Genomic DNA, 17,510 nt, shown 5'->3' on the forward strand with positions numbered 1-17,510 from the left:
CAGACTCTATGCTAGTTGTGACAGCCACTCTGAAAACAGTTATGGCCTGAGTACGTTTGGATGGTACTACAACCCACATTTAATGCACTCGTTCACATGGCACAATTTCCTGTACCAGTGTACAAGGACTTTTTGACAGCTTTCATGAGATTCACACAGGCCTCAGTTCACCCGCACCCGAGCCCTATGGCATGTGTTCTGACTAATCTGATGAATCATGATCGGGTCAGTTTTGGCCATTTGCCTGCTGTTGATGCTTGCATTGCATTAATGGCAGTCTCATCAGACAAATGCATTATACTCAGATGTACACTGCCCAAATGCTGAGTGTATGTACTTGTGTCCAAATCAACTCTGTGGAATCTGCCTTGTGTGCCAGTGTCACTCTTGGACCAGCCTTACATAGGACGTTCCATTAGGATGCCACACCCTGGTTCTGTATTCCAACACCTACAAGGGGCCCAAAGCGTGGGGAGACGCACTTTTTCAGACGGTGTCCGAGTACCCCTCAGTACTTTACTCCATAGGACAGGCCCTGGACAGGGATCTAAGATTCCTTTAAGATACATCTTCCCCAAGTCCCTGTAGGAAAGCTGGGAAAGGGACTGATAATGAGACCCTGGGTCCTAATGACAGTGTTGCAGCGATACAGATTACAGTTCCACTTCTGGCTCCCAGACTTTTGACACACAAGGCCTTTTTTTTTGTCTCAGACCCCAACAGTATGCCTGTCCCAGGAAATTCATTCCCTCTTGGACAGAAGGGTTCTATTTGACTTATTTCATTGTTCATAAATAGGACAGTGGTTTCTGGCAAATTCTAGATCTCAGAGAGTTGAACCAGTTACAAAAGACTCTCCCTTTTCACATGCTATGGGTGACATGTACAGGTGCATCTCAAAAAATTTGAATATCGTAGAAAAGTTCATTTCTTTACGTAATTTAATTAAATAAGTGTAACTTTCATATATTCTAGATTCATTACACATAAAATGAAATATTTCAAGCCTTTTTTTTGTTTTAATCTTGATGATTACGGCTTACGGCACATGGAAATCAAAAATTCACTATCTCAAAATGTTAGAATAAAGAATTTATAATACAGAAATGTTGCCGTGTTGCTTTCCTAGTGTTAAGCCACTCCTGAACGCGAGACAGCGTCAGAAGCGTCTTACCTGGGCTAAGGAGAAAAAGAACTGGACCGATGCTCAGTGGTCCAAAGTCCTCAAAGTTCTGGCATGGAAACCTTCTACGTTTAGTACGCGCCTTACTGTGCTCACTGAAACCTCAGTGCCTGTTGCTGTTCAGTGCAAGTCTTGCTAAAGGTCTTTTGCAGTCACTCGAGGGTTTTCACAACCTGCCTTCTCAGAAATCCGGTTGCAGCCGTTGATCGCTTCCTTTTTCTGCTCCGTCCAGGTAGTGTACACTCAACCAACCCCTAGCCAGTTCAAGTATTCCAGCTCAAGCACACCTGGTGCAACTAGTGAAGCCCTTGATTAGCTGCATCAGGTGTGCTTGAGACAACACCTGTTTTGCATATTTGTGCTGTTGTGAGGGATTCTATTCAGGGGGTTGAATAATTTTGAGACGAGAAATCATTATAAGTTGCATTTTCAGTGGAATTTGGGGAAATTGTTGAACTATTTCAATTGCTTTTGTTTGGTTTGTTCATTTCAAACAGCTGAAATTCTGTACATTTTGACAATAAACCTGATTTGCAATGGGGGTTGAATCATTTTGATTGCAACTGTAGACATTTTCAAACTAAGATGAAAGAGAATTCGGTGGCTAAATTATTGTATGAAAAAGTTTATGCGAATGCTCTATGCAGCGGATCATGTACATCGTCCCACTTTCTGAAATATGACCAGAAAGCATGAATGATGTTAGTAAGAACAGCCTTCGCATCCAAAGGGAATGGAGCTGAAAATGATCATTCAAGAAAGGCCATTACAGCCATGAGGTCCTAAGATTCCACTTTTGGTGGTGAAAGTGTTTTTTTTTTTACTGAAGTGATCATGTACATACATGGATTAGATCCATTGAAAATGATATACTTTGGGTATTTTTGTTGTAAGTAACTGAATGTGTTACTTACATTTCATTTAATCTCTGTAAGGAAACGTCTACATTTTTCAGACTCTCCACTGATGCGTCGCTGATTATGCTGCTATTTATTTGACTGGAGCGCCCACTAGTGGTGATTTTAGGACACAGCATTTGGTTTGTTCTGTCTTCTGCTGTTAATATACAAACACACACCCAATGTTTCTGGATTTTCTTTTTCGCTATTGGAAAAAAAAAAAGGAAATATATTTTGACAAATGAAACGTGATTGTGTCAAAATATTTTAGGAACAACTTTTTTTTTTTTTTTTTTTTTTTTTTTAGTAATACATTCAAGGTAAAATTATACATCCATTAAAATACATACTTCAGCATTCAGAGTTTGGCATCCAAAACAAAATATATCATTTTCAAATCCATAGAATTCAGGGCACAACATGAATAAGGACTGTAACAGTCAACATGTAACAAAGGCTTCCCACATTCAAACTGTACAGTTCTCCAGTTATACAGGGTTCAAAGAAGCACATCTCTACAACCAAAAGTAAAAAATAAAATAAAAATAAAATAGTGTTTAAAATACAGTTGCCTTAAGATGGGGTGGTGGTGGGGGGGTGATTAATAAATAAGTGTAAATAAGTGTTTCACAGTAAAAATTAAGATGATTTACTTTCATTCAACAGTCTTTGAGTTATGCATGAATGTTGCACAACTGTAGGACGCTACGGACGATATTCTGGAGGCTTTGGTACACAAGCTCCTCTTGGAAGTAATCTTTCATAGGATGCATCATGTCCCTCACACACACACACACACTCACAAAATGAAGACAACTGATCAGCAGGGTCTGAGGCACAGAAACTATAGTGGGCCACTAAGGAACTGCTACCTGATAACTGATACATAAGCTTTGTAGGAGTACAGATTTGATTTGGAGGTGTTTGGAGGAATTAAGCAGCAGTAGCTCAAGATAGGGGAAGACATTAAGGGGTAATGTTTGACATGTTTAGTTTCTGAGCACCAAGAGTGCTGTGTGTACTGAGAAGGAGCTTTGGCTGAAACATAAGAGTGACCGTCTTCTGCAGGTCTCGTGTACGAACTTCAGGTCTATACTGATCAGCAGGCCAAGTCCATACTTAAGATATCACTCAGTAAAGCTGCAATGAGTGAGCAATTACATACTAGCTAGTGTGTAAAGAAGCCATGCACCATTCTCGATGTGGTACACTCTGAGACACATCACACTGCCCATTTCTTTTTTTTTTTTTTTTACATGGCTTTGCAGCCATCATGTGCAGAGCAGACTCTCAACCAGAGCAGAGAGGATCCTGGGAATTACATCTCCAGCCCTTTCCCTCTTTTGGATTGAGGAAGGGAGGGATGTGCATTAGTGCAAAAGTAGCCACTTTATCTTATTTATTTTTTAAAATCAACCTTCAGAAGAGTTCCAAAAGATCTAGTAGAGAAAGGCCAGCAAAGTCAAAGACAAATACAAGGTAGACAAATACTATGACAAGGTCATATAATTGGCACAGTCCTTTTGGTCACAAATCGATGCTTTAATGACTTCTTCGTGGCTTAGTTCTTTAGTGGGCTTGACATTAGGCAGCTTCTGCTTTTTCTTCAGTACTGTAATGCTAGGCTCTGTGGATTGAGAAAAAAAAAATGTGCTCAACTGTACTGTTCAGTGCCATATCTAATAAAGGCAGACAAAGAGAAGAAGGGATCCTCCTGAGAGTCATTGAGAAGTGCGGAATACTTTCTGTACATTTGGCAGAGAGGAAAAACAGTCGTTGGTGAAACAGAACTACATTGTGGCAACTTGAGGCTGAAGTCATTTTTATTTATTTTTTTTTACAAAGTGGACGCTTTCTGAAAGGAAGCTGAAAGGATCCAGTGGATGCAGCGTATACTGGAATAGTGTACGGGCAAAAAAAAAAAAAAAGAACGAAAAAAATCTGTCACAGTGTGCTCAAATCCCACATGCATGCAGACAACTCCAACAGCCAACACAATGGCGTTCCGTTACAGGCAAAGGATACAGAAAAAGGATGATTTCAGGCCATTTAGTCTAATTGCAGGTCCCAAGCAGTCTCATCGCTTTACCCCAGGGGAGTCACTGAGATCACTGAGAGCTGGTGTGCTCTCCTTCCCCCTCCATCTCTCGGTAGAGGGATTGCTGACTGGACCATAGGGGGAAGGAGTAATGAGAAGCAGAGTGAGGAAGCTGGAAGTGAGCTTCACTTGTTCTCTATGAGTGTTTGCACCTTGTGTACCAGCTCGCGGGCTATCCTCAGGATGTTCTGGACATCATGTCGCTCGGCCATTTCTATTAGACGGAAGAAAAAGGCATATAGTTACTATAGACCTTACTCATTAAAGTTGTGTATGGTGAAATGAGCGTACACTAATTCCATCAACAGTTTCCTAATTCATTCATTCATTCATGTTTGGTGTACATTTCATTTTGTGTACTTTTATACCATTATTGAGGATACCATAATGAGAACATCTTTATTTTCAGCAACATTGGACACCACTCCATAACTGCTTCATCTATTTTTTTAAACCCCTCTTTTTTTTTGGATGACTTTTGCTTGCTGAATGCTTTCCTTTTGTTGGCATGTTATCACGACATGTACTAACATATACATACATACATACACACATACATATATATATATATATATATATATATATATATATACACACGTTAGTGCAAACCGCTACTTTTTCACAGGCCTATCCATTCTCAATTCTGATGGCCCACTCCATTGCACATTTTATTGTTTTATTTCAGCTCATTTTTTAAATCTCAGGAAATAAATGCAGGCATTTAAAATGATGCCAAGAAGAGAAGCATCTGAACCTTCCGAGTCTGCTCTTGAGCTTTCTTGTACAGACAGGTAAAGGATGCTTGTCTACTGTAAGTTTTACCTTAATCTAAAATGTAAGGCAACCTCTTTTTGAATTTTAAAGGCAGCTGTATGATCAGGTTATAGACATGCACTGTAACATGATCACATGAGTTAGTTATTTATAACATTTATGTACTTCTAAATGATTAACATGAGTTTTTGATGCTCAGAAAATTGTCACGTTTTGTTTTGTCAAGAGAACAGTAATGGTGTTAGTTGTACGTTGTATACAGTATACATGACTATGGTGATGAAGGTGTACCATTGTCTGTGGTATTACGGTCATTGTGGTGCCCACTAAGTACAGTCTGTCACTCCAGGTTATAAATATAAAAAAAAAGAAAAGAAAAAAAAAACAAGTATAAGAACACACACGAGACAGCCACATTTCCACAACCTAAAATATGAAGCTGCACATAGCAGTGGCTTAATCAGTGCTTTAGTTAAGTATAAGCATACATAAGCAAATTCCCTCACCATTGAAGAACTTGATAATGTCTGTAAAGTCCATGTTGTTGTCGCGAATGATTTCCCGGTACACCTCCACCAGAGCCAGCGCAATGAACAGTACAAAATGCTGGGAGGAGATACGGGGTGCCACCCAGATCACCTCCCACACGGCAAATACATCCTCATAGAGTAGCTCTAACACACACGTATACAAACAAGCAAAAATGAGCAGAGGCTTACACTATTTCAGAATAATCATAAACATTTGACAAGCCGTCATACCTCTCTTGAAGTCCAACAGGAACCAGCGGTAGCAAAAGTAGAAGTGAGTGTAATCTCCATTCTGGTGCATCAGCTCAAACAACTCGGAGTCAAGGATCTGTAAAAGCAGCACAGGTGACAGCTCATTAATAACCATGTCTCTCACTGTGTGAATCTCTATCCAGATGGACTCTGAGGGGAAAGGAAACATCACCTGTATCAAGGACCTCATATTGGCAAAATGAGTGTCCATGGCTCCTCCATTGGGGAAATTCTGACTCATCCTCTTCATTAACTGTGTGAAACAGCTGTAGGCAAGGCACTCTGAGAGAAAGAGAGAGAGAGAGAGAGAGAGAGAGAGAGAGAGAGAAAGAGAGAGAGAGAAAGAAATCATTAAAGAATGAGAGGGTACAACTCATGGACACAGCTGTTAAAAAGACCTAAATTTAGCCTCCTTCATATAATGATACGACTCTTTGTGCTATGATCATACATTTAACCCTATGGCTCTAACATGAGATGAAACATGGGTTTGATTTGGATTTGGACAGATAAGAATTTATCCAAGAACTCCTATATTTGATATTTATTATCTTTGAAGCGTTTTAAAATAATTGTCCTAATGCCATTTGGTTAACTGCCTTTGGTTATGTGTGTAATATGCGGGAAAAATACAGAAAAGGGAAATCAAGAAATATGTACAAGCTTTTCCGTCTATTAAACCAACAGTTAGCAAAGACAAAGTTTAAGGAATAATCTCCGATTCTCACCATCATCCAAAATGACCATCAGAGGGGCCAGGAGGTCACACATGCCCTGCACATAACCCACCTCTAGATGCTCCCACACATAACTGAGAGGAAAGGAGAGGGGAAAAGGAGTCAGACTGAGTAGAATAGACATATTCTTCTAATAGGCTGCATATTAAGAACAGTGGTAGGGGAAAAGGACAGATCCAAGTCTGGCTCACCTGCACATAATGTTTCGCAGCTTCTCCAGGTTGCTCGTGGTGAAGTAGTAGTAGTTACGGTCGCAGCGTGCAACATCTTTGTCTATCCTGTGCAGGTTCAGAGCCACCGTGTCCAACAGCTCAATCTGCAAGAAATGATAAAAACCCCCACTTTACCAGACTCTATTGTTTCCCATGTAGTAGTAATGTTAATAATAATAATAATAATAACAACAACAACAACAATAATAATAATAATAATAAAGCTCGGAAGACAAAAACTCATCATAAATTAATTACATACTTATTATAACAAATAAATATAAATATAAATATAAATATTTATTTATATAATATATTCAGTAAATTTGCTACAAATAATTACAACTAATTTAAAAAAAAAAAGAAAAGAAAAATAATGACAAAAAAACAAAAACAACAAAATGCTAAAACCATAAACAGTGTCTGGATGAAAAGACTGAATGTATATTTTATGGGTCATAGTCTGGGCCTAATAAGGGGAGCTGAGTTTACCGTATACGATGAGAACGATGCTGCAACATCTTCACTGTTAGTGACCAGTTTATCCAGCTGACTGCACAGCCTGTCCTCGCTCAGTGAGTCTTGCCCACTCGGCTCTCCCAGTCCAGCCCTAGGCGTGGTCTCATCTCCTGGCTCATCTTCCATACTCGGCCCATCATCGATGCTAGACAGAATCTGGGAGTGTGCTGATGCTACTGAGTAGTTCCTAGAAGAAGGAAGGCCTGAGTCTGGAGAGTCAAACTCAACTAGTGACCTCTCATCAGGAGCCAGAGAGACCGGATTAACCACGGTGGTCATGGTGGGGGTGTTATCACTCTCACATGGAGTGACCTGACCAACCCCATCGGGTTCGTCCACTGACATAAACACCTGAAAGAAGGAGGGAGACAGGGAGAAATTATCAAGCAGATATTAATATATACTAAGGGGTACAGTACATCCAAATTAATTTGGTTCTATTTCTATTTATTTGATTCTAATACAAGATTAACTAAAACTTAGTGATGCACATTTTTTTTGACTAATTTCAAGCTTGAAATAGTCTTGTTCTTTTGGCAGATAATTTTGCTCATTTTAAGCATTTATTTCTAAAATGCAGCAAAATTATCTGCCAATAGAACAAGAAAATGCAAAGCTTGAAAATCTAGAAACAGGTTGAATAAACTTATATTTGGTTAATTGTAATCTTATAATAGGAAATACACCTGGCATGTATAAATCTTATAATAGGAGACAAATCTGACTATATTCAAGATATTTTCACTTACTAAGATGTCAGATTTGTAGTGTATGAACAAACTAATATCCTAATTAAACCACTGCAATCCTGCCCAGGCAGTTACTAAGGATGTTGTAAATGCATCAGGCAGTGCTGCAGGTTCATGTTAATGAACATGGTCTCTGTTTGTCCTCCATGCTTCATATGTGACTGTTCGCCTACTAAACACCTACTTATGCTACTTTTTTTTTTTACTGCGTGCTATGGTATCTCAGTCCCAATGAACACTTCTAATCTCAATCAGATGCCATGTGAACCTTTCATTCTTTATAATGTATTCGTCTTTTTCCAAATCTGTTAATGTCTCTTTAGATCGACCTTTTTCACTGTAACTGACTTTAAAAACACACTACAGTGATCAAATCTGAACAGTTTGATAGCTCCTCAGTTGAAGTAATACTTTACAGAAGGGAGAAGCTTACCTCGTTGCTGAGAGTTGAGTCTCTGTGGATGAGTTTCATGACGTGGCTGTCAATGCTGCTGCCTGATGAGAGTTTGGCAAAAATGGCCGACTGCATCTCCTTCTCCCGCTGCTTCACGATCACCTCACAGGCCTTCCACTCTCTCATCACCTGTTTGTAGCGTGCTGTGATCTTCTCATCAATCTGCAGAAAGCAACACAGTCAGACCTGCTCCTAAAGTATCTTAGAGAAACAGCTCACTAGATTCTTGAGGGATTGGTTTTTACCTGCGTCATGTCTTTTTTCCCCATGCCGAACTTATAATGGCCCAACAAAAATGGCCACACCTCTTTCCTGATCTCATGCTGCACACCACCATAATAAACCAACCGCAGCAGCTCCAGCTCCTTGTAGTTCTGGGGAAAAAATGTAACTATGATTGTAAGAGGTGGAGAGATGACAACTTAATACCAGTCAGAAACCATGCTGCTCATTAATGGGCCATACTTAGCACCACACCAACCTTGCAGTCTTTTTGGTATTTGCTCCAGATGTCTTTGCTGAGACCTCCAGATGCTTCACAAGGTTTGTCTGGTGGGACGATGTTGTGGTTGACCAGTGCCGACAGATGTGTTCTCACCGTGGACAGATGCCGACAGTAGGCTAGCCCTAAAGTGATCATATTTTTTTTAGCATGCTGAATGGCTGAATTGGAACCTCATGCGTTTATATACAGCCCCAATTCCGAAAAAGTTGGGACGGTATGGAAAATGCTAATAAAAACTAAGAGGAGTGATTTGTAAATGTACTTTGACGTGTATTTAAACAAAAAACATATAAAGACAAGGTATTTGATGTTTTACCTAATCAACTGCATAGTTTTTTGAAGATAAACATTTATTTTGAAATTGATGCATGCAATACGTTGCAAATAAGTTAGGACAGGGGCAATTTAGGACTAATAGCGATGTGATAAGTTGAAATAAGAAGGTGATGTGAAACAGGTGAGGCAATCGTCTAATCATAGTATATAAGGAGCCTCCAAAAAAGGCCAAGGATGGGTCGAGGCTCACCGATCTGCCTACAGATGCGTCAGCAAATAATCCACCACTTTGAGAACAACATTCCCCAAAGACAAATCGGTAGGATTTTGGGCATTTCACCTTCTACAGTACACAATATAATTAAAAGATTCAAGGAATCCGGTCAAATCTCTGTGCAAGGCCGAAAACCACTTCTGCATGCACGTGATCTCCGATCTCTCAGATGTCACTGTCTTAAAAACCGTCATGAGTCTATAATGGATATCCTGACATGGGCTCAGGAATACTTTAGTAAACCTTTGTCACACAACACCATTCGCCGCTGCATCCACAGATGCAAGCTAAGGCTTTACTATGCAAAGCAGAAGCCATACATCAACACTGTCCAGAAGCGCCGCTGACTTCTCAGGGCTCTGTCTCATCTGGAATGGATAGTAGCACAGTGGAATCGTGCTTGGTGGTCTGAAGAGTCAACATTTCAAATAGATTTTGGACAAAACAGCCATCATGTTCTCCAGGCCAAAGAGGAAAAGGACCAAGCTGTTATCAGTGTCAGGTCCAAAAGCCAGCGTCTGTCATGGTATGGAGGTGTGTTCGTGCCCATGGCAGGGGTGACTTGCACATCTGTGAGGGCAGCATTACTGCAGGAAGATATGTACACATTTTGGAGCAACATATGCATCCAGAGCAGGACAACACCAAACCACATTCTGCTCGGATTACATGCGCATGGTTGCATAAGCAGAGAGTGCTGGTGCTAGCATGGCCTGCCTGCAGTCCTGACCTGTCTCCGATTGAGAATGTGTGGCACGTTATGAAATGCAAAATAAGGCAACGAAGGCCCAGTACAGTTGCGCAGCTGAAGAAATGGAGGAATGGGGGAAAATTCCACTTGCTAAACTTACCCAACGCTTAATAAAAGTTATTAAAAGAAAAGGTGATGTTACAGAGTGACAAACAGTCCACTGTCCCAACTTTTTTGGAGTGTGTTGCAGTCATCAGATTTGAAATGAGTGTATATTTTCAAAAATAAATTAAATTCACAAATTAAAACATCAAATAATGTGTTAATAATGTGTTTGCAATATAGTACAGGGTGAATTTAATTTTCAAATGACATTTTTTGTTTGTTTTTTTGCATTTCCTAGACGGTCCCAACTTTTTCGGAATCGGGGTATAATGTATAATGCTGTGAACTTACAGCCATAGAAAGCCCTAGAGACAATCTGCCTCTTCATGTTATGACACAGCATCTTGAGGGGAATTCTAGACGCAGAACAGAAACATCAGCAGAGATCAGCATCCGGTGGAAATGGGGGAGTTAGCCACAAAAAAAGCTGTATATTAAAAATAAACTGATGCTTTCTCACCGGTCATGCATGCAGGTGCACGCTCCAGGAAGCTCTATAGACAAGCTACCGCCCCCAACAGAGCAGGACAAGCATGACGACGCATGACTGGCATTCTCGGCTTGCTGCCATGACAACGGGCTGCCTCCGAAGCCCTGCATCTCCATCATGTCCCCATGGTCTAAGAAGAGAGATGGAGGGGAGACAGAGAGAGAGAGAAAAGAGAGAGAAAGATGAATGAGCTATGTGATTCCTGCCCTAGTAACCTTCATTATAAGATTGCTCCTCCACAATTCCTTTGTGTTTCTTAATGCGTCATCGGATTAAGCCTGTCTGCTTTTCTTTTCTTTTTTTTCTTCTTTTTTTTTTTTTTAAAGAATTGCTGATGGCATTGCTTAAACTTTGACAGGATTAATTTAGAAAGAAAGAAAAAAAAAGAATTATGGTGGCAACAACGTTGCACTACAAAAACAGGTTCACACCTGCTCTTACAATTATATCTTATATCAATTTTACTGATCTTCATGTTCTGTTATAAATAAGAATATTTTATATAAAATATAACATAGCTCAACCATCATATCATATCATATCATATAAGGTAAAAGAGTTTCATCTATATACGATCAGATTTGGTTTCAGATCCCTGAGATCCTTAAATACAGACACAGGGAGGTAAAAGGATTCCTGAGGTAGCATGCATCTGTGAAGGAACAGAAACCAAAAGATAAAAGGCATGAACAATGCAAGGGGGGTGGCCATGCCAGAAGACCTGCCAATCACAGCGTGCCACTGCACGGACAGAGCCAGGCATTCAGATAGCTACGAGAGGAAGAGAGGGGACATACAGCCACTGCTCCCACCATGCTGGATGCATCAAACCAATAACAGAGTAGAGAGGAGGACAAGAACAAACCAAAAAGGACAACTAAAGAGAGAAAAAATTCATGTCATTAAATGTAAATGTACTTGAGCCAACTGAAACAAAAAAAAAAGAGTTCAACAGTACACACTGAGCAAATGCTCTTCACCTTAATTCTTCAGGCCCGAGCTGGTGACCTGATAACACTATAAGCTTCCTGTTGGGCCGTGACCAAAACAAACAAACAAAACAAAACAAAACAAACAAAAAAAAACAACAACAGAAGGACAGAAGGTCTGAATTTCACTGCTGGTGGGTCTCTTGTGTGGGCTATTAGATTTGAAAATGTGCCAACGTTATGATCAAATAGGTGATGTATTCACGGAACGATTCACGTATCTACCACGCCAGAACCCCACAGGACCAGACTGTTGTAATGAAAGGTGACCGCAGTTAGTGAAGAATTATAGTGAACAGCATTGCAGAAAACTGGCTGAAAACAGGAGGGAAGGAAATAAACATTAACTCAATGATATCAAACTGAACAGAACAGAAAAGTCATTGGTGGGAGGGGACAGGTGGGGGGGACGGGGACCATAGACTGGACAAAGAAGCAGAGGTGCACATTCTGGTTAAATAATAATTAAATAAAAGATACTGGTACAGTAGGTGCAGTTTTTTTTCCCATGCAGAGGCATCAAACATGTTGCAGTGAAATTAAATGGAAAAGTAGAACCCAAAAATCAGGTGATTCATCACGTCAAGTCAACCAAAAGGAGTGCCAAAGGAAATCAGAGCAAATCATTGGAGGCATTGCTGCCTGCCCAACAGTGCAGAGAAAAGGGAATGAAAGAGGCAGACTTCTGCTCTTCCTACTGAACTCACATCCATCCCCAAATAAATACACTGCAACCACCCGGAGACCATTTACACGCGGTTGTATTTGTCTGGAAACGCATCGCTTCCATGTACGAAAAAAATCCCCATCAGCATCTCATTATCTTGTTACTACAAGGAAACATTTAATTATTACAAGAACATATGTCACTATTATGAGAAAAGCATCTTGTTATTATGAGATAAATATAGTATATAAAAACAGCATAACTGAACTTGTTTTTACAATATAACCTACATGGTTACAAATTGGAGGTGCAGGTTGAATGGATGGTGCAGTTGAGAGAATTAGTTAAATTTTCATCATGCTTGGCTTAACCCACACGGAGAGTGTTATTAATATATGCACTTTACAAAGAATTCAGAAACCCCAGTGTTTATCCATCCATCTTCCCTACCACTTATCCTACACAGGGTCGCGGGAAAACCTGGACGCACACACATTCATTCACACACTATGAAAAATTTGGAAATGCCAATCAGCCTACAACACATGTCTTTGGACGGTTGGAGGAAACCCTCAAAGCACTGGGAGAACATGCAAACTGGCAGATGTAGGATATGAACCCCCAATCCCGGAGGTGTGAGGAAAACGTGCCCCCAATCCCAGAGTTTATACAGATGCAAAATTTGTTCAGACCTTTGTATCTGATCAACTTTAACAACATGGAAAGCTTCATGGTTACAAATTACAACATATTCGAAGTCTTTAAGCTGGGTATGTTGTTACGCAAAACACAGACAGGCTTTTATTAAAAACACTGGATCCTTGTGGAATTGAGCTGAGATGCAAGAATTGCTTCCAACACAGGCTGTACATTGTTATAGTCAGGTCCAAAAATATTTGGACACTGACAAAGTTGTTATTTTAGCTGTCTACCCCAGTATATTGGAGTTGAAATAAATAAAATGAACATGAGCTCAACTTTAATTGGATGCAGATATTTACAGCCAAATCAGGTGAACAGGTGGTCTACAGTTCCTGCTTCAGTTCTTGGAGTGTTTTGCCTTCAGCAAGTGAAATGCACGCTCAATAGGATTCAGGTCAGGTGATTGTCTTTTGCAGATAATGCCCCTTCTTCGCCTTAAAAGCTTTTGGGTTGTTTTTGAAGCATACTTCGGGTCGTTGTCCATCTGCACTGTGAAGCGACGTCCAATGGGGTTTGAAGCAATTAGCTGAATATAAGCAGATAATATAGCCCTATGCACTTTAGAATTCATTCTCCTGCTTTTGTCAGCAGTCACATCGTCAGTAAATCCAAGGGAACCAATGCTTACCAGTGGTTTACATTTCATGGTAAACCCTTTGTATTTATTCTGGTGAAATCTTCTCTTGACTGTTGACTTTGACACAGTTATACCTGCAGTACCTCCTGGAGGGTGTTCTTGACCTGGCCAACTGGCCAATCTCGTGAAGGTGTTTTTCTTCACCGGGGAAAGAATTCTCCTGTTTAATGGTGGTTTAGCGGTTAAGGCTCTGGGTTACTGATCAGAAGGTCGGTGGTTCCAGCCCCAGTACTGCCAAGCTGCCACTGTTGGGCCCTTGAGCCAGGCCCTTAACCCTCTCTGCTCCAGGGGTGCTGTATCATGGCTGACCCTGTGCTCTGACCCCAACTTCATAACATGCGAAGAAAATAATTTCACCGTGCTGTGTATATGTGATCAATAAAGACTCATTCATTCATCCAACACAGTTGTTTTCAGTGGTCATCTGGGCCTTTTGGTGTTCCTGAGCCCACTCTCAAATTGAATGCACTTTGAGCTCATGTTCATTATTTAATTTCAACTCCAATCTACTGTGGTAGACAGTTAAAAAAGCAATAACTTTGTCAATGTCCAAATATATATGGATCTAACTGTATACGGCACCAGCAATCATAAACAACAAGAAGAGGTCGGACCAAATTGTTCATCGAACAATAAATACTAGAATTTCTGAATCCTTTGTAATGTGCGTATACTGCTGAACACACCTTCTACGCTGCTCAGTGATATTCAAATCTTGTAATTTAAACCAAGCAGGAAGTATTGATTGGTAAGTCTATATTGCAAAAATGAGATCAATTATATTGTTTTCGTAACATTTATCTCATAATAACAAGACGCTTTTCTTGATATAACATGATGTTTTCTTGTAGTATTGAGATGCTTTTCTTTTAATAATGATATTCTGATGGGGATTTTATTTCTTGCAAGGCAGCATAGCGCTTCCATATACCCGTTGTGTGTGGGTGTGATGCAAAAAGCAGAGATGGAGTGTAGTAGGGCTGCACAATGTACCATTTGTTACTTGGTATTACAATATTGGCCTGGCAGCCTGCATTATGTAAATGAGCAGCTTTACAGAATTACAATATTTCTTTAAAGTTCCATAGTGTTTTTTAAACACTATTTCAAATGTCAAACAAATGGTCTTTTATCCTGTACATCACAGGTTTCATTCACCAGTTTAGTTGAACTATACTGTAAAGCATATAATGATCAATATAATAGATACTATAATATAACAAGATAATCATCAATATGCTCATTTTGTCTACATTGTGCAGCTCTAAAGTGTAGCATGTGTCCCTGTGGCCATGTGAAGACAATTCTAATGCCAGTGAGACAGTTTAGTGCAGGTAACCCCCAGCAACAGCGGAGTGCAAGGGAAAAAGTGACGACAGCGAGGGGGTGGGGGTATCGGAGGGGGGAAAACGTGGCACTGATTTCTCTCTCCCTCCCACACGCTCATACACTCATACACTCACTCACTCACACACACACACGCACGCACGCACACACACGCACGCACTGCTCATGCTCGCCACCAAGACCAAGAACATTAATTCTGTTAGTTTTACCACATGACAACATGGCAAATGGGGCTAATATACGACAAAGTGTGAATCATTCAAAAAAAAGGGATGATGACTACATTAAGCTGTGAGCATAAAGCAACCGTATTTGCAACGTCGCCTCTCTCTGCTCTATTGTGGACAGCGTCGGAGAAACCCAGGCCGTGTCATTCCACCTAGCTTTTATTACCGTGTTGATGTCACCATGGTTACCATGCACACAGGCTTGGTCAATCATACACATGTCCACGTGATGAAGCCGGAGAGACTAGCGCAAATCCAACTGACATGTTAATACCTGCACTGTTGGACTAGGACATTGGTGGGGGGAGGGGGAGGGAAGAGGGGGAGTGATCAGGCAAGAATCCAGAAGCAAGGTAAGAAGGCATGCCAAAAGCGAGTGATGGAGAGAGTAGGAGAGAGTGAGTGGGGTGGGGTAGAGGGGTGGCACTCGTGATAAAAACCTTTCATGACATTAGGGTCTGTGAGGTTCCGCGAGCAGATCATTGAGATCATTGCGTGAAGTCTATCTTCCTCCTCCTCATCGTCGTCCAGAGAGGGCGCACGACTGCCCGTGGTGTGGTGGTAGTTTATAGTGACTGCTCGGGCAATAAGAAAACACAGTTTAGCACCCTCCACACCGAAACCACACCACATGTGTGCACACACAGAAACCACACACACACACCCCAGTTTTACTCATCACTTACCTTCAAGTCCAAGTTGCGTATCAAACCATCAGCTCTACTATTCAAATCTAACCTTGTCTCTAAAATGGTGCCCTCACTATTCCCTATAAACATCAAAGTGCATTATGGGTGTTCAGTACCTGGATAACTCATTTGGATCATTTGGATAACCAACTGCACTTCCTTGCAGGATTACACTGGATATTGTGCACTATAATTTTGGACATGAGTACTCATGTCAAGTCTAGGTCTGGTTCTAAAGAAGGGTGCTGTTAACATTGCTGATGATTCAATGATGTAGCTAATCAGGGGGATTAGTCAGCATTCATTTGTTATAAATGAGTCAGTAGTTTGGTTTGTACTGTATAGGCTTAATTAATTTAGACAAATTACATACCCTATTTTATATATCAATGCATGCAAAATCGAATACGAACCTTCATGTCGAATCAAAGTCTGAGGGCCTGATGCACGCAAGAGCACACAACGTGATTGTGACCAAAATATGCACTCAACACTTAACATTTCATGTCCTAATTCTGCAGCTCATCATTCTAAGTAACTGCACCTGAGATAGTCTACTAAATGCTCTTCATTTCAGGTACATATTAATGTATAAACGCCACTGTGAAATTGTGGAAATGGGTAATCAGAGAGAGAGAGAGAGACGTCAAAAAGCTCAGGAATAACAAGGAAATGAACGTCCAGTGAGAAATTTATCAATAAATGAAGTTCTTATTCAACAAAGACACTCTTGTCATAGCGAGTGAATTGTGTGAACTAAATGGACTAAAAGCTGAGTACATCAGACCCGCAGTCTTATAAATCAGATCCAAGTGAAGTCTTATGTAATATTTAATAACATTAAATTCTTAATAACTTTCATACTACATTACTAAACACACACATACTGTCCACCCTAGCATGATTATTTCTGACACCTGATGGGAATATCTGAATTCAGATCTATTTCAGCAGCCACCACAGCAGCTGGCATATCTAGGAAATACAGCAAGAACGTAAAAAATCAACAATAGCGCCCCAAAATCTGTGGCAATGGCTTCCCAGGCATGGATGGATGGATGGGTGGATGAACAGATAAATGGCTGAGAGGAGAAAGAAAGCAATATCAGAGCTAACTCACTGGAGTCATGACGGTGTCCGGGGTAAACGATGCGGAACACGTAGTCTGCAGCGACTGGCTCGTCATCACTGTCCTGATCTACCAACCGAGCTGTGCTGTTTCTTTTACGCAGCTTGGGGAAGACTTTACCCTACCAGATACACAGCCAAGCACACACGTCAAAATTGAAGAAGCGTGCAGTTCTTCTTGCAATTCTTAAAATACGTCATTCATTTAAGATGCTATGCAGAATAGAACACGCACTTTCATGGTGGACTTCAACGCATGGTGGGCGGCTAACGCAAGTAAGAACTTTATCTACTCAAATAGGGCTTGATGTGCCAA

General features: G+C 40.5%; 1 protein-coding gene across 3 annotated transcripts in view; it reads right to left on the minus strand.

The window, feature by feature from the left end:
* Window positions 1–3,704: 3,704 nt before the first annotated feature.
* sgsm2 (small G protein signaling modulator 2) overlaps window positions 3,705–17,510 on the minus strand; it is a 48,466-nt gene continuing 34,660 nt past the window's right edge. Inside the window, exons 11-24 of one of the 3 annotated variants that reach the window (XM_053647915.1) lie at window positions 17,187–17,316; window positions 15,818–15,955; window positions 10,779–10,938; window positions 10,610–10,674; window positions 8,889–9,034; window positions 8,653–8,781; window positions 8,387–8,569; window positions 7,178–7,555; window positions 6,665–6,789; window positions 6,465–6,547; window positions 5,909–6,018; window positions 5,716–5,812; window positions 5,461–5,628; window positions 3,705–4,394 (exon numbers count right to left, since the gene is read on the minus strand). In XM_053647915.1, the coding sequence (XP_053503890.1) occupies window positions 4,306–4,394; window positions 5,461–5,628; window positions 5,716–5,812; window positions 5,909–6,018; window positions 6,465–6,547; window positions 6,665–6,789; window positions 7,178–7,555; window positions 8,387–8,569; window positions 8,653–8,781; window positions 8,889–9,034; window positions 10,610–10,674; window positions 10,779–10,938; window positions 15,818–15,955; window positions 17,187–17,316 (2,001 nt within the window). In that variant the 3' untranslated portion in view covers window positions 3,705–4,305. Of the gene's footprint in view, window positions 4,395–5,460; window positions 5,629–5,715; window positions 6,019–6,464; window positions 6,548–6,664; window positions 6,790–7,177; window positions 7,556–8,386; window positions 8,570–8,652; window positions 8,782–8,888; window positions 9,035–10,609; window positions 10,675–10,778; window positions 10,939–15,817; window positions 15,956–17,186; window positions 17,317–17,510 lie in introns of all 3 variants that reach the window. The other 2 variants (XM_053647914.1, XM_053647913.1) reach the window with 2 other exon arrangements.

Source organism: Ictalurus furcatus, chromosome 17 (genome assembly GCF_023375685.1).
Source record: "Ictalurus furcatus strain D&B chromosome 17, Billie_1.0, whole genome shotgun sequence".
NCBI lineage: Eukaryota > Metazoa > Chordata > Actinopteri > Siluriformes > Ictaluridae > Ictalurus > Ictalurus furcatus.